The sequence below is a fragment of the Suricata suricatta genome, chromosome 8 (assembly GCF_006229205.1).
Source record: "Suricata suricatta isolate VVHF042 chromosome 8, meerkat_22Aug2017_6uvM2_HiC, whole genome shotgun sequence".
In the NCBI taxonomy this organism is placed as follows: Eukaryota; Metazoa; Chordata; class Mammalia; order Carnivora; family Herpestidae; genus Suricata; species Suricata suricatta.
The window spans coordinates 124,775,254-124,797,942 of record NC_043707.1 but is presented as its reverse complement, the minus strand read 5'-3'; the positions used below and the strand labels follow the sequence as shown (position 1 = coordinate 124,797,942).

Below are 22,689 nucleotides of genomic sequence, written 5' to 3'. Positions count from 1 at the left end.
CACCTGATCTTGTCACTCTCTAGCTTAATAGGGTCTGGCCAGAAGTTCCCCACCATGGCTTGGCCATGGCTTTGCCCCCAGCCCCTCTGAATTTCAGCCCCCTTCACACAGGGACCTTAGGCTCTGATCAAATACACTTCTTCTGACTCCCCTCCAGCCTCCCTGCTTTCCCTGTTTACCTATTCCTCTCTCCTCTTTTTTAAAAATGCTTTTTAATTTATTTTGAGAGGGAAGAGGGGCAGAGAGAGAACCCCAAGGAGGCTACATGCTGTTGGCACAGAGCCCCAAGTGGGGCTCAAACTCATGAGCTGTGAGATCACGACCTGAGTTGAAACCAAGAGTCTGACGCTTAACTGACTGAGCCACCCAGGCGTCCTGTCTCCTCTTCCACCAGGGAAAAAAAAGGTCTGTTCTCAGATACAAGTTTATCAGATACACAAGTCATTGAGAATGCTGTGTACCCTGTAGACACATGTGATCCCAAACAGCATTCAATAAAAATGGGTATTCTGGAACTCTTCAGATCAACAGAACTGGAACCTGGGACAGCAAAATCAAGAATCCAGGGCACCTGGGTGGCTCAGTTAGTGAAGCATCCAAATCTGGATTTCGGCTCAGGTCATGATCTCATGGGTTTAAGCCCCGGGTGGGGCTCTGCACTGGCAGTGTGGAGCCTACTCAAGATTCCTTCTCTCTCTCTCTCTCTCTCTCTCTCTCTCTCTCTCCTTCTCCCTCTCTCTCTCCCTCGCTCTCTGCCCCTCCCCTGCTCATGCTCTTGCACTATCTCTAAACAAACAAACAAATAAATAAACAAATAAACTTAAAAAGAAAAGAAGACTCAAAATCCTTTTAAAATAAGCAAAACATTCAGCCTTGGGGTCCAGGTGACGTTCATATGGGTCCGGTGGTGACAGCTTCTACCACCCCCGCAGAAGTGGCCGGCCATGCCTGCTCCCCGCCTCCTATTGGGAATCTCGAGCTGTCATCGTTTCACACTGTAATTACAGTTGTTTTTTCTGTTCTGTCCTCTTCTCCAGATTTAAGCTGTTCCTTGTCTTATCTTTACACTCTAGGATCCTGCCCAGTGCCCATCACAGGCAGAGGTGTGAGAATTGCTTACTGAACTGAACTCAGTGAAAGTTTTTTAGAATAGTTGAACGTTCACTCCCAGTCTTTTCCCAGGAAGGCCTCTGGCCACGGTCAGAATCTCTTTGTGACTCTGCATGAGGGAAACTGAGGACCTTGTGGGTCCAAAGAGGTCCCAGAGGCCAGTGTTCCCAGGCCCACCTTCTCCTGGCCTTACTCTCCTTTTTTTTTTTAAGTTTATTAATTCATTTTGAAAAAGAGAGAGCAGAGGAAGGGGCAGAGAGAGAGAGAGAGAGAGAGAGAGAGAGAGAGAGAGAGAATCCCAAACAGGCTGCATGCTGTCAGCCCAGAGCCCAACGCGGGGCTCTATCCCACAAACTGTGAGATCATGACCTGAGTGGAGATCAAGAGTCAGACGCTTAACTGACTGAGGCACCCAGGCGCCCCCTTACTCTCTAATCCCACTTGTCCCCACCCTCACGATCATTCCTCCCCCAACAGATCAAAAGCAATAATGCTAATAGTAGCAAAGCAAGTACGTTCACACCCCAAATCCACAAATCCATGTGATCACAACGGCCCTATGGGGAAGCCACGATTAGCCCCATTTCACAGATGAAAGAACTGAGGCCAGGAGTGGTTCAATGATATGCCTTCAAGGCACTCAGCTTGAGTATGAGGGCCCAGAATTACATTTATGTACTATGTGCCAGTCACCGTTTGACGGCTTATACATCATAACTCATATGATCCTCATAACATCCCTATGAAATATGTTGTTATCACTCCAGCTTCACAGATGAAGAAACTGAGGCTCAGAAAATTTAGGTAATTTGCCCAAGATCACAGGGCTGGTGATGAGGGGCCAGGTTTTGAGCCTTCGGCTTCATCCCCTTGGACCGCTCTGCCATCCGGCCTTACCTCGGGATGTCCTGGGAAAGGCTCGGCTTCGGTATGTGTAAGTAGGGTAAGAACACCCACCTCACAGGGTAGTTATGAGGATTAGCTCTAATATGCGTAGGTGTCCGGATCGCAGTAGCTACCCAGGAGGAAGTATTTTTGTTCCTCTCCAGAGCCTCAACTGACAATTACAGCAACTGGCCACCAGAGGGGAGTCATGTGCTGAGGACCTAAGCCCTTTCCAGGGGGCCTGGTTGACTGTTCAAGTGTTAAGGAGTCTGCTGAGCCCTTCTCCTGCCTCCCGCGCCCCCCTCCCCACTTGGGAGCAACCCTGGGATCAATGATATACCTATCTCAGCCCGTGCCAGAGTCTTACGGAACTGACCTTCTTGCAAAAGAAATAAAGTTCAGGCCGTAAGTGCATCCAAGGCCTCTTTGCTAACACCAAGTGTAAGACTGAGAGGCTGGGACAATGTGTGAGGGAGCCCAGCTGTGTCCCATTTGGGGGTGGTAGGGGTGGGGGGTGGCAATTAGCAGCAGTGCCCCTTCTGTTGGAGGCTGGGTTCCTGGAGCCACAGCTGCAGGGTGGAGGGTGGCTGGGGAGCTTTGGAATTGTCTCCCTAGAGGTTTCTATGGTTACAGACTGATGCAGGCAGCCCACTAGGCTGGGTCCTTTCTCTGTATTGTCTCTGGAGTAGACAATGGCCTTTGGGGATGGGGGCACCTGATGCTGATCTGGGGCCCTGTGAGCTGTGCTCTAGGAATCCCCTGGCCCCACCGCTGGGGCTGAGAGCGCTGGGCATGGGCTCAGCGTTAGAAATCACTCCTTGCTTTGGGGCACAACACTACCACTGCAGAGACCTGGAGAGGCCGTCTTCCGAGGCCCCAGAACAGCCAAAGTGCCTCAAAATATTAAATTTTAAAAAATCACACAATTCGGAGTCAGCCCTGATCAAATCAGGATTCTGTCTCTTACTGCTGTCTGACGTGGGTGCCTTATTTCACCTGTCCAAATCCCAGTTTACTCATCTGGAAAGTGGGGACAACACCTGCTTTATAAAATTACTGGGAGGATGAACCAAGCACAGAGCCTGGTATCAAGAAGGTACTCAGAGGGGGCACCTGGCTGGCTCAGTCAGTAGAGCATGTGACTGTTGATCTCAGGGTCATGAGCTCAAGCCCTATGTTGGGTGCAGAGTTTACCTAATAAAAATAAATAAAATCTTTTAACTTTTTAATGTTTGTTTTTGTCAGAGAGAGAGAGACAGTGCGAGTGGGGGAGGAGCAGAGAGAAAGGGGGACACAGAATCTGAAGCAGGCTCCAGACTCTGAGCCGTCAGCACAGAGCCCGACACGGGGCTTGAACCCACAAACTGTGAGATCGTGACACGAGCTGAAGTCAGACGCTTAACCGACTGAGCCACCAGATGCCTCAAATAAAATCTTTAAAGAAAAAACAGAAAGAAGGTACTAGAAAGTACCCGAGCTCACACTGGCTCCTGGCATGTGTAGGTCACAGGACTGGCTCTGTGGTCTTAAGGAAGGCTCTTTTTGTCTCTTAGACTTAGCTACCTCATCTGTGACCTGGGAACTTTGAAAGGTTTATAAAGGAAGAAGTGAGATGATGAAGAAAATGCCTAGGGAAACAGAAATCAAACCCCTAACACACAACTCCGCCTTCTAGGACTTAAACAAAAAAAATTTTTAATGTTTATTTATTTTGGGAGGGGGGAGGAGCAGAGAGTGAGGGAGACACAGAATCTGAAGCAGGTTCCAGGATAGCTCAGAGCGCAGGGCTCTGACTCACTAACGGTGACATCATGACCTGAGCTGAAGTCGGAGGCTTAACCTGCAGAACCACCCAGGCGCCCCTAGGATTTAAATCTACTTGGAACACACAACATGATCGCAGAGTGGGGCATGTGGTATTTGGGCGAGTTGAGTCTTTGGCACTATCGCCCATAAAGGAGATTTTCTGAAGCAGGCAAGACGCGGAGGGGTCTCAGAATCAGGGAATTCTTCCAGAAAGATCTTCCAACCTGTGCCAAAAAGAAACAAAAGCCCAGAGGGGTGAAAGGTCTCAGTTCTCTGCTGCTCATCTTGATCTATCACCATCTTCTCCAAGGGAAGTGCGGGGGGGGGGGGGGGGGGGGGGGGGGGGGGGGGGGGGGGGGGGGGGGGGGGAAGAGGGAAGGGAATCTGTGTCTGTGGGACACCTTTATATGAGGCGAGAGGCACACGAGGAAACTAAGAACTATTCTTGTTACTTGGCTGGGTTGGCCGAACAGTGTGTAAGATCCAAGAATGCGACTCATTATTCTGCAGGATGGAAGACAGAACGTGCCTGTGGGAAAAGTGAAACAATTCCTTCACCTTTAAATAATCAGCAGAGGGAACCAGAAACTTCTAAATGTCTCTCCCTCTTCCTTCCCCTACAACGATGCACTTGGTCTGGGACACGGCACACAGTGGGTGTTCAAGAAATGAAAGTTCCTACCTCCGGCACTGTTATTATTAGATTTATTACTGCACATTCAGTGCTGGGGATACAAAGGTAAACAAAACTCCCTCCCGTCTTTGAGGAATTCAGCCCCTTGCGAGGGGAAGGGCAACTAGGGCAAAAAATAATCTTTTCCACTTGTTTGACTTTACAAAGCACTTTTACATACACCACCTCATTAAATTTTCAAAACAACCTGGTGAGGAAGGCATTTTCCCTATTTTAGAGATAAGGAAACTGAGCCTCAGGGGGCTTCAATGATTTGCCCAGATCTTGTAAAATAGGAATAAAATAGGAAATAAAATAATGTTTGCGGGGGGGGAAAACACCTATGTTGGATTAACAGCTGTGTTTAAAAACCAATAAAACACATTATGTAAGGCATAGAAACAATGGCTGCATTTTATTGAGGAATATATAAAAGATAGCTTTGACTAAATTTAAAAAACAGCCCAGCTCCTAACAGCCCTCACTTATGGAGGAGCCCCTGTGTGCCAGGCACTTTCTATGAGTTTTTCTAATCCTTACAACAATCCCGGAAGGTAGAAACGGTCCGCCCCCTAACACAGAGACGCCAAGGCTCAGAGAGGTGAAGGTTCCTGCCCAGGGTTGCACAGCGAGAGGGGGAGAGAGCCAGGACTGGGACCAGGCTCTAACCCTCAGCTTAGGAGCTGGTGCCTCGACTTGCTCCCGAGTCAGGTTTGCCGCGGAGCGCACTCCTGCTGGGAGGTGATCGCCCTTTCTGGTCTCACGCCAGGGAGCGCGGTGAGCGGGAGGGGGCCCGCAGGCAGCTCTCCAAGGCAAGAGGGCTGGTTTCAGCCCATTTGGGAAGCATGGCCTAGCATGGCTTTCTCAAAGTGTGTGTGTCTCCATGTGTGACTGCGCGTGAAGTTGGCTGGGCCCCGCAAAGCCATGTGATAAAAACCTGTACATCTTCCTGAAATGTCAACTTTACTTAAGAAATGGAGACATTGTGATTTCAGAAAGCACAGCCGGCTACAAAATGTAGGAGGACATAAACTTCCCGTGGTCTTTCGCGACAAAGGAAGACAACTGGTATTTGGGGGCTCATGTTACATCCCAAGCACTAGTCTGAGAGTTTTGCAGGGACTGTTACCCCCGCCCCCCGTTTTGTAGGTGCAGAAAGATGCAGAAACTAAGGGTGAAAGAAATTAAGTCACCTGTTCTGCTAACTGGAGGAGTGTGGGCACACATAAGCATTTCAAGAGCCAAATATTAGAACATCTGCATTATCTGTTGTCAGTTCGACTGAACATTGACAAGCAGATTTGCAGATGAGGATGAGGAAGAAGCCTGCTCGATCTCCTGATAAAGTGAGGAAGGCTGCGGGCCGCAAACCCCTCTCCAGCACCCGGCACTCTACCTCAGTTGTCTTATTTCATTCCTATGACCCCACCCTTTGAAAAGGGTACTGTTGGAAGTTTTCCAGATGAAGAACTGAGGCTGGGGGCGCCTGGGTGGCTCATTCAGTTAAGCATCTGAGTCTTGATTTCGGCTCAGGGCTGATCTTATGGTTTGTGGGATCGAGCCCCACATTGGGCTCTACCCTGACAGCACAGAGTCAGCTTGGGATTCTCTCTCTCTCTTTCTCTCTCTCAAAAGAAATAACTAGGGGCGCCTGGGTGGCTCAGTCGGTTAAGCGTCCGGCTTCGGCTCAGGTCATGATCTCACGGTTCGTGGGTTCGAGCCCTACGTCAGGCTCTGTGCTGACAGCTCAAGCCTGGAGCCTGCTTCAGATTCTGTATCTCCCTCTCTCTCTGACCCTCCTCCGCTGCTCACACTGTCTCTCAAAAATAAATTTTAAACAACATTTAAAAAAAAGAAAGAAAAAATCTTTAAAAAAAGGAGGGGGGAGAGGGACTGAGGCTCAGAGAGGTAGTGTCCCTTAGCTGGTTACCTAGCTAAGAAGTGTCAAAGACAGGATTTGAGTGTGTGTGTGGAGGTGTCTCTCTGAACATAAAACTGCTGCTCACACATATGATTACATCTCTGGCCTCCAGGTCCTCTGGCCTCTGGGTCATGTCCTTCCTACTCCCACCCCCAACTCCTGTTCTCTCCTAGAGAGGGATGCTTTCATGAGTGAGTTGGTTCTGGATCAGGCTGAAACTGGACAGGCTCACAGGGTCTGAAGCTCCATCCTTCCACCAGCTGAAAACGTATTTGTCATGAAATCATTACAAATCCCAATAATGAGAAACTAGTAGCCAGGCACAAACTGGGAGGGTGAAGATCTGGCTTTTTTAAGCCCCAGCTCTGTGGGGAGCCCTTTCCACATGACATTGGGTGAGTCATTTCCCCTCTCTGGGACTCAGTTTCTTCATCTGTGAAATAAGAGTAGTAAAGCCAGCTGTGACTTACTGAGTACTGTCACCCTCTGGTGGGTTCCAGGTTTTTTGCACACAGTTCCTCACCAAATCCTCCCCATGTGACTCTGTGGACGGGGTGCAGGATCCCGGAAGTATTAGGGAGGAAACTGAGGCTCTGAGAGGGCAAGGAGATTGTCCAACATGGCACAGCCCAGGAGTGGACGTATTATGGGCTGGAGTCCTGTTTTGAGCCCCTGCTCTACTCCCCAAGACACCCGGCTGTCCCGCTGATCAGATGCTCCTGGGTGCGTGTGAAAAGGCTCTGAGGGGCACGTGTGCTGGGCAGGCAGTGCTGGGACGCCATGATTGGCTTATGCCAACGACACTGCCTCCCTGGAAAGATGGGCAAAGAATTCTATGAAGAATGTGACAGCCATGCCCAGCAAGCCCAGTGGTCGGGGTCACCCAGGGCCTGCCCAGTGCCAGGCACTTTACATACGTCATCATATTTAACCATTAAAGCAGTCCTGTGAGGCTCCGAGGGGATAAATAACGTAGCTGCGAGGGCACAGCTGACACAGAGCAGAGTCAGGATTTCAAGCAGCATCCGTCTGATTCCTAGACTCACAGAAAGTGGGGGAGGGCTCGAGTGGCTGGCTGAGGCCAATTCTGTATGATCCATTGGTTTGTACAGAGTTTCAAAAGAGCTGCAGATGTCAACAGCACCGGGTGAGGAGGCTGTATTGGAGACCTGTGCTCTGACACTTACTCCAGGGTGACCTTTAGCGGGTCCCCTAATAACTGTGAGCCCCGCAGGAGTGAAATAGAGGCAGCCCCTCGAGTCTCCTAAGGCCACGTAGATGAAAATGCTGTGCACTAGCAAGTGGCCTCTTTTGAACACCTTCTTGCTGCTCTCTTTGTATAAGGAGTCAGATCTACAGCAGAAAATGCCATCAACAAGATGTGTGACCAACAGTTAGGCTCCTTGGGACCCCTCTGAATGGAAGCTGGGATCAATCCTCCTGTATCTGGACCCACTGTGAGACCTGCCAGGGGCCCGGACGGGGAAGGGATGTGAGTGAGCCAGGGTGTGTGTGCGGTGTGGCATCATCTGTCTTGATGGCCCTCAAGTCCTCACCTCTTCCTCCTATGACCTACAGTGGCCTAGCAGCCTGCAGTATCTTGAAACCCTTATTTTTTAAACTTGTTTGTGTGTTTAATGCTAAACAAGGGCATGAATTGGACACAAAACCAAGGTTAAGAAGAACCTGGACCAGTGAGCAGGTGGGGTATTCCCGGGAGTCTGCCATGCCTTGCTTCCCTTATTGCCACACAACTCACACTTTTAGCCCCAAACCAACTGCCAGCTGGCCAGGGACCACCTCGACTTAGGGTAATGAGTTCCATATGTTTCCCTAAGAACCCAGCTAAGCTTTTCCCCAGCAGTTCTTAAAGTGTTCTCTCCCCTCCCCAGCTTCCAGCTCAGGCTGGGCCACCCTTGTTTCATTTGCTCCTAATGAGAGCAGGAGGGAGGCGGCCGGGTGGCAATGACAAGAGGCAATGCTTTAGCAAACCACCATCCCCGACTTCACATTTCCAGAGCCTCAGGGTGCCTGGAGGGACGGGAGTGTGGACCAGTCCCTGACAACCCCTCTGTAGGAGCCGTGTGAGGCCCCAAGCCTCTCAGGGTCTCAGCTGCCCCATCTCTAAAGTGGGAATAACAATCCCTGCAGAGGGCAAGCACATATCACAAAAAGAGCCCTAGACAGGCAGGTAGGAGGCTTGGGTTCGAGTCCTATCTTGACTACGAACTTTCTGTGTGTCGCTGAGCAGGTTTCTTCTCCTCTCTGGGCCACATCTGGGACCCATAGGGGCCCTTCTGTCCATGACAAACTTTAGATTTATGAACAAATGACAAAAGGTACAGGGAAGAACATCAACTTACCTGCAAACAAGGTTGGCCCCATGGTGGGGTTCGCAGGAAGCCTGCGGCGTCCCTGCCATGGCCGGGGTCGCTCCTTACCTGGGCTCCCTTTGAGCCTGGTCTGGCCCAGTGAGATCTCTACCCCCTACATCTGGCACAAAGTTGGAGTAGGGGGGTGGTGTTGAGGAGAAAGAGGGTCCCCAGATGGAAAGTCACTTGTATGGCATAGGTGGTTTAGGGGGGAGGCTACAGTCAGCCCCCAGTCCTGGAGGAATATGAATCTTGAGTTCAGAGGGTTACAGCACCACCCGCCTATCCCTGCTCCCTTTATCTGGCTTGTCAAAGGCAATCCTCAAATTCTTGTCATAAGTAACCTACTACCTTGACCTAACTGTCCACCGACCCTACCCATAGACTGACTCACTAACCTTGACCATTGCTGCTACTCAGACTGACCCTCCCACCATGTCCATTAACCCAGGCCCTGGACTGAGTGCTGCTAGCTCCCATCCACACTTACCTCCGACGCCTGCCACAGTCCGGCCTAATCCCAACTCTGGCCACACTCTGACCCCTTACCCTACTTTCAGACTGCCCCCTGATTTTGGTCCCAAGGAGGCCTCTTGACCTTGCCACTGACTGACCCTTAAGAGGAGAAATAACCAGAGAACAATTAAATGCTAAATTGTGGGTGAGCTAGGACATCAGAGAGGAGAGTGGGGCGGGGTAGGGAGGGAAACCGAGGCGGAGGGCAGAGGCTTCCCGGAGAACCCCGGTGGGCCTGGGGCCACACTCGGAAGGTCGGATTGGCCTTGTGCGGGGCACGTCGCAGGCGCTCGAGGAATGCGAGTAGCCTGAAAGAATGAAGGAAGGAAGGAACGGGGTGCGATCCAGGGCGGCCGCTCGGCCAGGGCAGAGCTGCCTAGGCAGGAAGCGGGGTGGGGGCACGCTGAGGCTGCAGAGGCCCGAGCGCAGCTGGGGGCAGCGGGAGAGCAGTCGGGTCAGCGACTCCGCTGGGTGGGGGGCCCCCCCAGGCCGGGAGGCTGGGAACTGGGAGGCCGCGCTGCTGGCAGAGCGGCGGGGGCGCCGCTAGGCTCCGGATGGGCTGGGAGCCCCGCCCGCAGGCTGCGGAGGGAGCCGGAGCCAGAGCGGAGCCAGAGCTCAGACATCCGGGCGCCAGTGAACACCTGCGAGCGGCCCCCAGGGCCCGCGGGGGGAGCGCGGGTCGCCGGGCAGGAGGCGGGGCGAGGGGCGGGGCCGGCTCGCCTCTGCCCCGCGGGACTCCGGGCCACGTGGGCCGAGGCTCCACCCCTGCCCGGACTCCGAGCTGCGGCGGGTGGCCCGCGACTCCCTTGCTGCAGGGTGGGGAGCGAGCAGAGGGGACCCGAGAATCAGTTCTACGGGAAAGAGAGCTACAGGAGGTTTTAGAGTGTAGCCTGAGGAATGGAGAAGAGTGGCGGCCATGAGAGGTGACGAGGCCGGGAAAACAGCTCATTGAAGGTTGTCGGGTGCATCCGCAGCTGGAGAGGGCTGTAACCGGCCTTCTCCAAAAGGGCATCATCTCCGGAGTCACGGGCATGAATTTGAATCCCTGCTTTGTTACATGGGAGCTGGGTGGCCACGGGCAAGTTACTTTGCCTGTTCGGAGCCTGTTTTGTGTCTTTCGTTTTGTTTTTTATTTATAGAGTAAAAATCTCTCCCAAATGGTCGTATTTCAGAGCTAATGTGATAATGAACGTAAGACACCGAGTTTTACTGAATCTTGTGTTTCAGAGAGCGTGGTATATGCTTTATGTATGTTACTTTTCATCTGAATTTCATCTGAAATACCATCACCCCCTTTCACAAAGGAAGAGACCAGAGGTGGCCCTGGGTCTTTCCTTCAGCAAGCACCCACTGGGGACTAGACGAGTACCGCGCACAGGGAACGGAGAGGGGGAAGAACCGGCCTGGAGTGGACGCGAAGACGTGGGGTGTGAAGCTATGGGAAGCTGGGCTTCCTGAGCCACGTCTTTGTGGTGTGACCTGCATCAAGTTATTCACCGTCTCTGAATCTGTTTCTTCTGTAAAATGGGGATAATGATACCCACTTTGCTGCGTTGTGGTGAGGAGGATTAGAAAAAAATAAGATAAAATAGAGCCTGGCACCTGGCAGGCACTCAATAGGTGATTATAACCGAAGACACTATCCTCTCACTGAGACTCTTCTGACCTGAGGCCAAATTGCTTTCACTCTCTAATGACTAATGAATTGGCATGCTGGTTTCAGCTTTTGTCCCGGCCACCTGAACAGCTCCGTCTCTGCAGACCTGACAGGCAATTTCCTTGGAATTAGCTTAATAATACCTTGTAGGTGTGTGATGCATTTCAAAGAACTTTCCCACCATTATCTTCGGTCCAGGGAGGCAGCAGTGCAAGGGCCACCAGCTGCTGGGCAAAGGAGGAGAGAGGCTTGGAGAGGCGAGGCGGCTTGCCCAAGGTCACTGGCAGATGAATGATTCGGCTCTTGCTAGCCTTCCCCAGTCCCACAGCTTCTGAGTGAGCAGGAAGCAGCAGCATGCCACGGTAGAAAGGGCAGAAGCTCAGTGCCTGGTTCTACTGCAATTCATGGTCTCATGTGGAGCCAGGAGCCTCGGAGCAGTGCACTCAGGATCAGCAGTGACTTCGATGTGGACACTGAGGGTGAACACAGGGAGTCTCTAGCTTGCAGTTGTATGGCTAGTATGTGACCGAGCAAGGATCTGCACCCCTGTGTGGCTGTCCCCGGAGCCGGCAAAGCACACCCGACAAGACAAACTGAGGTGCACCCAACCTGGGTCTACCTGGTTTGAGGAGAGAGTTCTTCACATGGGGACTTAGGACTCCCCAGGGGATTGGAGGTCTGCTATTATTCTGCAAAGGTGTGTGTGTGTGTGTTCTGAAGACTGTTCGTACCTTCCATCAGATCATCAGAAGAAACCAGGAAACCGCTTAGGTGCCGCTGGTCAGCCGGTTGGCAAGGACAGGGGTTGCCTCCCCATTGCGTGCCCCTGTTCACCCCTGAAAGCTCACCAAGGTTAAGGCATGAAGGGTGATGACGTGACCTGTTTGTTATGAAATATTGAAGTAACTCATGCCAGGGGCCAACACACAGATGAGATCATATCATAAACAGGAATTTAGTGAGGCCAGGAGCCTGGTGGAGCCCACCTGCAGAGCCCGCCAGGTGAGGGTTAAAGGGGACGGTGTGGGTTGAGGGGGATCTTGCCTTCTGCCCTCCTCAGACCTGGGCCCATGGGATGGCCAGTCTTAGGCTCTGCTCCTGCCCCCTACAATTATCACTGTAGTTAGGTTAAAATCCCATCGCTTTCTCTCAAGGGGCTCTGAGAACCTGACTCAGACCCATATCTACTGAGCCTCAGTTTCTCCACTTCTGAAAAAGGGATAAAGATGCTTTACAGAGTAGATACTGAGGGAGAGGTTATGGGAAGGAACAACTGGAAGGAATGGGGGCTGTAGGGCAGCTTCCTCAAATTCCCAGTCTAGTCTCAGAGCCTTCAACGATCTGGTAGTAGCAGAGGGATTGGTACTTGCGTTTCCCAACCAGCACCCAAATGATTCTGGTCAGAGCAGCTGGGGATTTGAGGGACGAGAAAAACCCCTCTCCTACTTTTTTCCAAATTTGGAAGCCCAAGGGGACGCCAAACCAAAGAGCATGAGGAGGGAAATGAAACCAGGCCCTGATGTGCTTATTCATCTCTGAAATGGGTCTATCAACTACCACCCCTGTCTGAGCACCAGGTGAGACTACTCTTCCACATCCCCTGCTAGAAAGACATCATGAATCGTTAATGACATTGAAGGGACGGCCATCTGGTAATGCAGCAAAGCAGCTCAAGGGACCTAAGACCTGGGACTCAGGAAACCCAATTTCTATCCTGAGCTTCCAAGCTGCTGGGTGAGCCTGTGCTAGTCACTTCCCCTCACATCTTCTCTCATCTGTAAAATGAGGGGGACAGGGCCAGGATCTTCTCTGCACCCAAACCTCAATGGATACGGGGCTCCCATCATGAGCCTTTTCCACTCCCCTCCACCTCCAGTCTTAGCTGGCATTTTCCCATCTCCCTTAAATAAGCAAGTTTGCTTTTCCCCAAGGTCCAAGAAGGACATGTATTTCCCCTAAATTCGGTCTTCTGAAAGTGTTAGCAACTTAAGGAACCAAATTCTATATTCAAGTGTTTAAAAACCATTTATTATGCAAAATGTTAACTTTTATAAAAAGTTTAATAATATACATTGCATGGTTACAGAAAGTCACCTTCCTGCAAAAAAGGTACAAAAGCTATATACTCTATTATAGAGTTCACAATCAGGGCAACAGAGCCTTTCTCCAAGGAGACCAGAAGACCAGCTCTACTGCTGCCTTGGCAGACATTGGAGAGCAGCCACTCCCCACCCCCCACCAACCTCCACACTCTGAAAGACAGTCTTTAAAACTTGGGGGTTGGGTAGGGGCTGGGTGACGTTGCCCAGCTGGTGCCCAGAGCTAGCTCTGGCTCTTGAGGCCACCCAAGTTCACAGTCCTTCGCTCCCGGGCGCCAGGTCCAGCCTCGAGGCAAGGGTTCGGGGAAGTCAAATGGGCAGGGCGAGGTTGGGGCCCATCCATGCCCTCGGGCTTCCGGCGGTAGAGGGTCCCGGGGTCCCAGGCGGAACGGGCGCCAGCACCTGCGTTCTGGGCGGGGGAGGAAAAGAAGACCAGGGAGCCATCAGTTTCCGCAGAGCTCGCCGAGGCGGGGGCCGTCCGCAGACTGTCCGGCGCCAGGGAGGAAACTTGGTCTCTACCTCCAGCTGATAACTCCGCGCCCCACGCTGCTCCCACCCAGTTGGCGCCAAAGGACCACAGGCGGAGCTCGCAACCACCCCGCCCTCTTGGAATTGACACTAGTTGGAAGATGGCTGAGGAAGACACAGCTTCCTTTACCACTCCAAGCTACAAACAGAATGCCTATTTTATTAACCTGCGCCTACTTTCTCGGGTCTTTGGCCCCTGGGGGAAGGCAAGGGCAAAATGCGTTGAAGGTTGAAACGCACACGGGATGCGAATTGGTTCCGTCATTCATTTGATGGGACCACGGGCAAGTCACTAGCCCCTCTCTCGCCTCATTTCCTCTATCCTGAGGAGGCCGGGATCTCTTAGAAAGCCTACCAATTCCAAGATTTGTCCCTTTAAGCACCGCCCCACCTCCAGCCCTTGGAAAAGGCGGGGATACTCACCTGGAGGCGCCAGGACTGCCAGGTCAGTGGCAGAAGCTCCTCTTGTCGTTGGAAATCACAAGTTCTGGAGCGAGCTCGGCTGTCTGGGAGAAGGGAAAGAGGGGGAAGTTATGCTTGGCATTTGGGAGCAAGCGCTCGGGGTCTAAGCAGCATCCCGGCTCCGGAGCTCAGCCCCGCCGCGGCTCCCGCGCACGCCCCCACACACCTGGATGGGAAGATGCGGGCCGTCTGGGGGTCCTGGGGCGGGCTCGGCCAGAACCACCTGCAGATCGAGGATATAGTCGATGACGCGCTGCAGGATTTCCACCTGGCTAAGCTGAGTTCCTCGCGGGACTCCGGGTACTAGTTCCCGCAGGCGCGAGTAGCAGTGATTCATGTCGTCCAACAGGCTCAGCGGCTCCTCGGCTGCCGGACCCTTGCCGCGGCCCCGCGCGATGGCCAGGCTGCGTTCAGACAGGCAGCATACCGCCTCGTAGCAGCCGCGCACCGGGCTCAGCGCCTTCATGTTGAGGAATGAGACTGGAGGTGCCGAAAGGACCCAGAAAGCCAAAGAACCCCTAAGGCAGCTGGCAACGCGCGCAAGCTCCCGGCGGCCGGCACTTATAGAGCCCGCCTCGAAGGCACGCCCCCTTATGCAAAACGTGAGCCTCGGCCCCGCCTCCGCCAGCCCTGGGCGTTCACAACCCGGTTAAATTGCAAACAGGCTTCCTCTGGCTGGTCTGACGCCGAATACCGCGGAGCCGCGGATTCAAAGAATGAGGAAGCGCTGATACTGGGGAGAGGCAGGCCTCTTTACCAGCAAGGATTTTAAAAATCACTTAAAACTATTAACTTTAAGAATTTGCCTTTTCCTGGCAGCGCCCCAGGTCTTTGAGCTCCCCTGCCCCCTGCCAGTCCACCCACAGCCCAACACTAGTTCGAACCCACAGCTCCTCTGAGGTCATAAATCCCTGAACAGCAAAGAAGCTTTTTTTTTTTTTAAGCAAAGGATTTTTCAAGGGAAACTTGTAAGGAATTAGTGCCGCCTTGTTCCCCAATTTGCTGTTCGTCTGACCTCCAGACTCACTGGCGTCAGGAATTATCTTGTGACCAGAGGGGAAAAAAATTAATTGCGGTGGAGCTGAGGTTACAATGAAGAAAACAGATTTGGGCTAGGCGCTGAGATTGCAGAAGGAGGAGGGGAAGGGGGTTTGAGCAAAGAACACTACTTATTTGAGCAACAGGGGAAAAGAAAAAAAAAAGACAAAAAGCAGGCCGAATCCGTGATTTTTGCATGGGGAAAGAAAGGAGATCCCACCCTCTGGCCCTACGCACTCCATCCATCCATGAGGAGCCAAATATATGCCCAATTGTGTTTTGGAAGTGAGTTGATTAGACTTTTGGACCAGATTTTAAATATGGCATGATTTCTGTATAAGTCTTTTTAGGAGCCCCCCATTGGGTCAGCGAATCGATTCATTCTGCTTTGCCCTTTCCACACACCTCTGTGCAGAAAACAATAGTTTGGTAATTTCATCACTCTATTGTCTGTCCCCTTCAGCTATGGAAGGATAGGCCACCTGGACTTGATTATCCTTAGCCTTGCTGAAATAGCTTCAGCTTTATCTGAGAGCCCAGGAAAGAGCTCAGCCCTGTATTGCAACAGGACATTGCTGAGTATTCTTTGCTTGTCCTCTTGTAGCTTCCCAGAACTTTGGGGAATTTGCAGCCTCAAAATGCGGGTTTTCATCTCGGAACTGACCAGGTGGGATCCCCCAATGGTTGCTTCCTACATCAATCAACTGGTAAATATTTATGGAGTCACCTCACATAAAACAGTGACTCCTGCTCTCAAGAATCTCACAATTTGGGGAGACAAGATTAACACAGGAAACAATTAAGAGTTCTATAGTATGTGGCACTGATTAACAGGACAATGGGAGCCCAGAGCTAAGAGAGTCTCAAAATAGTCATAGTATAAAGGACCCTGGAATCAACAGCCCAGCCTGGACAATAATTTGCCACAGGATCCGGAACAAGCCCAGGTACCCTGGCCTGGGTCGCCTTGGGAAGACTATGGGGAGATGGTGCCAAGTGATTATTTTAGATCCTTCCCAATACCAGAAATCTAAGGCTTTAGGAAATTTGGACAAGCAGGTGTGGGATGGTAAAGGGACCAGAGAGGGACTATAAAACATGGCCAGGGTCATACCACAACTAATGGCAGAGCTAACCCTGAAGTGCTGTTGTTTGCCATCAGACCACAGGGCTCTTTTCCAAGAAAGGGGTCTTCTAAAGATTTCTTCCTAGAATACTAATGTTTTTTAAGTTTCTCACACTCTACCACAAGAAGGAGGAAGAAAATAACTTGCGAGTACACCAGTCAGTCTCTAACTACGGACATCAGAAGAAGAGAATTCCAGCTATTTGGTCATGGGAAGGGAACATGGTGGCTGTGCAGACTCCTGAATGACCAAATAGAAAACCTTTTCCTCTTCTATCATGCAGACTTCCGTGGTTTGTGCAAACTGGTCAAACCCGGGGGTGGGGTGGGGTCTGGAAAAATCTTGGCCTTTGGGGCCAGGCAGATTTATGTTCAAATCTCTGCTCTTCTCTTTTACTAATGATGTTGCACTCAGTCAACTCTTTGCGTCTCAATACCCCAATTTATAAAATGGAGCTAATTAGACCTACCTCATTTATTCAACAAATACTTATTGCATGTCTCTGCTCTGCAAGGCACTTGACATGCTCTCTCCACCAGATCTGTTAGTCTCCTAGGTGCCTGGGGACACAGCATGGGGCCAGGTGTGTGGTAGGTGCTCGGTCCACAGGTCCACACAGGTTCTCTTCACTCCTTTTCCCTCCTCTGTTACTACCACTGATGCCTCAGGCTTGTGTAGCTGTTTGCAAAGCACCTTCACATTTATTATTTCCCAAGATGCTTTCAGGCTGAAATACCCATGGGCTGTGAGACACAAGGCGGAGAAGGATGCAGTGGTATTAGCAAGCAGAATTCTGTCCTGGCCATGCCAACAATTTGCAGTGTGGCCTGGGACAAGTTTCCTTCCTTCCTGGGCTGAATTTTCTGCAAAATGTGGAGGGCTGGGGAGGCAGTCGGGGGGTGGGTGGGGGGGTGGACCTCTAAGGGTCTTCTCCAATCTAAGATTCTAATTCTGAAAGAAGCAGGGTACCGTTGGGAATACTGAATAAAGTTTGAATCCTAGAGACTTCTTTTTCCAACAGTGGACTGGAGGGCTAGCTCAGGCCTTCTGCAACTAGTTTAGTGGTGGCGGGGCCTCAGCCTCTTATTCCAAATGCCTCTGAACTTTCTGTTCCCAGTTCTGCTCCTTTTACCAGCTTTTTCCCCCCTCTTGCATTTTTTATTTTTATGAAAGGATGTCATTAAGGCTTTTGTCTGCGCTGTTTTTGTTTCAGAACTTTTCTCACAATCCTATTTTTTGTTGAGGAATCCGCTCCTTTGCCCAGCTGTGGGTCCCGGTCCCACAGCTGTGTTGATCTAAGACTCAGCCCCAGACAGCCTGGCGCCAGGGTGGGACGTCATGCGTTCACACAGGGATGCGTGTCCCAGGCAACCTTTCCTCGGGCAGTCACCGGTCGGCGACTGCCGCCCCCACCAATGAGCGCCCGACACCCGAGAAAGGGGCGGGGTCTGCGCCGCCCGGACAGGCGAGCGGCTTGTCAATTGCAGATGCTGGGAACTTGATAACGTTCCTTGAATTGGGGCCTTTTAAAGTCTTTTTTCCCCTCCCTCCTTCAGTCCTTTCTTTTCTTCCTTTTGGTTATCCTTTCTTTTCACCTTCTTCCTTGGACTATATAAGTATATAGTTTTTCTTTGTCGTCTCCTTCTTTTTTAAACTATCTCCTCCCAGTGTCAGGAATCATTTTGTAAGCATTTCCAGGAACTGAATCTTCCTTTGCCAAAATTGAAAGAAAAAAAGAAGAAGAAGAAGAAAAGAAAAAAAATTCAGTGTTGTGTTCTCTGTGTTTTGAAGAGTTGGCAGAACTATTAAGTTATACTGTTTTGTCTCTAAAATTTTTTAAAATGGTGGGGGGTCTCTGAGCTGTCACTTTCAAAGCCAAAGTAATGATGATGAGAACCGCAGATGTCTCTTTGCCTAAACTGAGTTTCTATCCATTTATCTACCTATCTATTTTTTCCAGTTGTGTTCTAAAGTGGGAATCGAGGGAGCCTCAGAAACTTGCCCAAGGTTATTTGGGATGTCAGCTGCAGACCTGGGGCCAGGACCCTGACCTCCCCCACTCCGCTCCCGGTCCTCTTTCTCCTCTCTCATTAGCATTAGGGTGGCCTGCTGTGGTCTCAGAACATTCCCACATGCTGCATTTCCTAATAGGTACCTGTTTTCTCCCAAAGAGCCTGTAACCGTGTGCTCAGGACTTTACAGCCATACACATAAAACATGTTAAAAAAAAAAAACCAAAAAAAACCATGTTCCTTCTCCCCTTATTGAGGCTAGACCTCAAAGTGCTGCTTGAGACTCCTATGATACAAGGAAAGCACAGAGAATTCAGAATCAAGATAAGGCTCAAATTCCTGTATGGACTAGCTCCCCTCTAACTCTGCCTCAGTTGTCACCTCTGTACAATGGGGAGGAGAAAAATATCCACCTACCTCTCAGCTGGGAGGATGAAAGGGGAGGAGGGATGGAAAGTGCTGTGGGAACCAATTAGTTATTTTCTGTGCCTTGATAGCCCCTGGTGTGTGGAATGGGTGGTGCCAGGTGAGTTTAATGACTCCTGCTGTGGCTGTTTTTCAGGAATGTGGGTAATACTGAGAAGGGGAATGTGAAAAGCTTGGGGATCTAAGGCATGAGTCCTTATGGGGGAGGATTCCAGGATAGGCTACTCCAGAGTTCAGAAGTTGTCGGTGCTATCATCATCATCCTTATCCTTCACTGAACCTTCACTGTGTGCCTACTCATACATTATCTCACTGACACATTTTATGGCCAAGGAAACTGAAGCTCAGAGAGGTTAATATGCTTGCCCAAGGTCACATAGCCAGTGAGTGGCAGTCCAAGATTTGTACCCAGGTCTGCCTGTCTCAAAGCTTGTGTTCTTCTGTGCCTATGTTTTTCCTTCTGTCCCTTCAAGGGACCTCTTCAGAAGGTAGCTGGACCTGAGAATGTTTTATTCTACTGGATAGAGAAAAGGAAGGGGAGGGGAGTGCATTTGATAGGAAAACAGACACTAGGGTATTGGGGACATTTAGGGAAAACTTTTGTTTTCTTTTTAAAAAAATACATTGGGGGGCGCCTGGGTGGCTCACTCGGTTAAGCCTCCGAGTTTGGCTCAGGTCAGATCCCACGTTCGTGGGTTCGAGCCCCGCATCAGGCTCTGTGCTGACAGCTAGCTCAGAGCCTGGAGCCTGCTTCCAGGTTCTGTGTCTCCTCCTCTCTCTGCCCCTCCCCCTCTCATGCTCTGTCTCTCTCTGTATCAAAAATAAATAAAACATTTAAAAAAATTAAAAAAAAATACATTGGGTTTTTTTTTTTAATGTTTATTTTTGAGAAGGAGAGTGAGCATGGGGAAGGAGCAGAGAGAGTGTATCCAAAGCCGCAGCCAGCCCAACGGGTGCTAGAACTCAGTAACCATGAGATCATGACCATGGAGCTGAAGTCAGATTCTTGATGGCCTGAGCCACCCAGGTGCCCCAAGGGAAAACCCTTGTTTTCTAATAGAAAGAGTCAGCACTGATAAGTTTTTGGAAATGTGAAGCTTCCCCGGCTCCTCCCCCCCAAAAAAAAACCCCTTTCCTGTCCATGCTTTAAGGAATGTTAATTCCTTTTTTAAAAAATCTTTTTCATGTTTATTAATTTTGAGCTGGGGGGAGGGGCAGAGAGGGAGAGAGAGAATCCCAAGCAGGCTCCATGCTGCCAGCACAGAGCCAGATGTGGGGCTCAGTTTCACAAATCGTAAGATCATGACCTGAACCGAAATCAAGAGCCAGAGGCTTAGCTGACTGAGCCAGCCAGGTGCCCTACCAGACATTTATTCTTAAAGTGCAGAATGACTACTCCTGTGTGGTTTTTTTAAATGTTTATTTTAATTTTTGAGAGAGAGAGAGAGAGAGAGAGAGAGAGAGCACTAGCAGGAGAGGGGCAGAGAGAAAGGGAGACACAGAATCCTAAGCAAGCTTCACTACTCCTGTTTTTAAGAATCAGCTTTGGGGGCACCTGGGTGGCTCAGTGAGTTAGGCGCCTGACTTCGGTTCAGGTCATGATCTCAGGGCTCATGGGTTCAAGCCCCATGTCGAGCTCTGTGCTGACAGCTCAGAGCCTGGAGCCTGCTTCAGATTCTGTGTCTCCCTCTCTCTCTGCCCCTTCCCCACTAGCTCTCTCTCTCTCTTAACAATAAAAATAAACATTAAAAAAATTAAAGACTCAGGTTTGGAATTGAGTTTCTTCCGTTTCTCCTTCTTCCAACCCAAATCCAGCCTAGGCTGGTCCAGCCATACCACCCAGGAGTTAAGTCACCCCTTACTTTAACAGGTAGGCAGTGGCCATGAGATGTCCAGGAGCTGACTTGGCATCTGGGGTGGAGGGGTGGACACCCACAGGGGAGCAGGCAGGGAGTTATTTTCTGAGCACCTATCCTTTGTTGGGTGCTTTATAACCTCTATCTTACACAATCTGCTCTAGAGGCTTGGGGGGTAGGTATTACTATGACAAAGATACTTAAGTTCAAAGAGATTTGTCACACAGCTGGTAGGAAACAAAACTGTACCAATCGAGATTTGAATCCGGTCCTGTGGCTCAAATATCAATACACACAAGGATGCAGACACGCATTCAAACTTCACACAGTGTGCAGACACAAGGGATCGGTTCCCTGGCCCTAGCCTTTCTAGACTAATGAGTATGGCCAGCAATAACCCATCAAGCAGAGGCAGTTTGGAACTTTTAGAGTTTGGAAAGCATCCGTAGGTTGGGTGGAAGTTCAACTGTGACTTAAATATCAACAGAAGGAAATAAATGTATTGCAGAGGTTTGCTAGTTCCAAAGCACTTTTGTTCAGGATTTCATTGAACGCTGTCACCCACCATAGGAGGCATGTACCTCACCTGCTTTGAAGCCAGAGGACTCTGTCTCTCTGTTTTCAGGAGACCTCAGAGTGCCTGGCACAGAGTGGGCACTTAGTAAACATGTACTGAATTAAGTACCACCCCAGTCATCACTTTGGGAAGACCGATGTGGGGCGGGGAGGGAGGGGATTTAAAACTTAGATGCAAGGTATCCTGGGTGACTCTGCCTCTGTGACTCTCAGGCATCATGTCTTTGCTGTAGACAGATGCTGACAGCTGGGTTTGGGTTCCCACTAACAGGGGGGTCAGAAAAGGCCTTAGAAAGATGAAGTCCAAAGAAAGAAAAAATATGGCAAAAAGAAAAAAAAAAGGCATTGAAAAGCAACGTTCACCCTGCCCAGATATTGTCCTGTGTTGGCCTTGGTCCTGGCCACAGTTCCAAGGTTAGGTATTGAGGTGGAGGGCAGGGGGATAAAGGTGACCCTGTCAGAGAGGAAGGGGCTCCCCTAACCCCAGGCCAGAGCTCTGCAGTGAGCTGGAAATGCAGGGGTGTCCAAACGCACAGGCAAGAGCTGCTCGAGAGTGTAATTATCACAGTGGCCCAAGCATCAGCAAGCTTTTATATATTTTTTAATTTTTTAATGTTTTATTTATTTTTGAGACAGAGAGAGACAGAGCATTAGCAGGAAAGGGACAGAGAGACTGGGGGGACACAGAATCTGAAGGAGGCTCCAGGCTCTGAATTGTCAGCATAGAGCCCGACGTGGGGCTCGAACCCACAAATGTGAGATCATGACCTGAGCCAAAATCGGAGACTTAACCAGCTGAGCCACCCAGGTGCCCCAACATCAGCAAGCTTTTAAAGGACAGCTTTGCTGAGTGCCAACATTGAGCCGGGCATCTTACATGTATTTCATCTCTCTCAATCCTCATATCATTTGGAGCTCAGAGAGGTGAGGTGACTTGCCCAAGGTCACACAGCTGTTGGGAGGCAGCACAGTGCTGCTTGTGCTCTGAACCATTAGCCAGGCTACCAATTGGAGGGAGAAAAGAAGCAAATGCTGGAGAACGGGGGACTATCTTAAGGAGGAATTAAGGATGGAAAGAGAAGGTAATTCACATCTGAAATCCATTTTGCTCAACAGACCCTCCTGCTGTCTGGCAGCATACTTGTGTATGTCTCTGAATAAGTGGGTTCTTCTTTGAATGTGTGTTGAGTGTGTGTGTTGTTGGCCCTTCTCGGGGCTTGGGGACCCTCCTTGAGGGTAGGGGTCTGGGCCCCCGGTGAGAGTGTGGGTGCCTCTCAGTGGTGCAGCCTATTTAGATGTGTGGGGTGTCTCCCAGAGTGCCCGTGGCCACCCGCCTAGTATATGAGCCTCTCTGGGCGTGCGGCCTTCTCCCTAATGTGCCCGAGTCAGTATGTGTCCATCTCCCCCGCCCCTCCCCGATCGGGGCCAGGTGCAGGCAGGGCCAAGAGGACAATGAGCTTGCACGCCCGGGTGGCCTTTTCCTCCACCCCCTCACCCACTGTGACCCCCTCCGCTTTCACCCCGAGCCCGGGCTGCCCCCATCCTGGCCCTGTCCGACCTTGGCCCTCCTCGCCTGCACCCGGGTACCCGTCCTCGGCCCCGCCTGACCCTCCGGGCCCTCTCCG

General features: G+C 50.8%; 1 protein-coding gene across 1 annotated transcript; it reads right to left on the bottom strand.

Annotated features, from left to right (window-relative positions):
• Nucleotides 1-12,946: 12,946 nt before the first annotated feature.
• ID3 (inhibitor of DNA binding 3, HLH protein) lies at nucleotides 12,947-14,577 on the bottom strand. The gene is made up of 3 exons (XM_029947980.1): nucleotides 14,196-14,577; nucleotides 13,991-14,073; nucleotides 12,947-13,448 (listed from the first exon to the last, which is right to left on the bottom strand). The coding sequence occupies exons 1-2, from the start codon at nucleotides 14,493-14,495 to the stop codon at nucleotides 14,014-14,016; spliced, it is 360 nt and encodes a 119-aa protein (XP_029803840.1). The 5' UTR covers nucleotides 14,496-14,577; the 3' UTR covers nucleotides 12,947-13,448; nucleotides 13,991-14,013.
• Nucleotides 14,578-22,689: the final 8,112 nt, after the last annotated feature.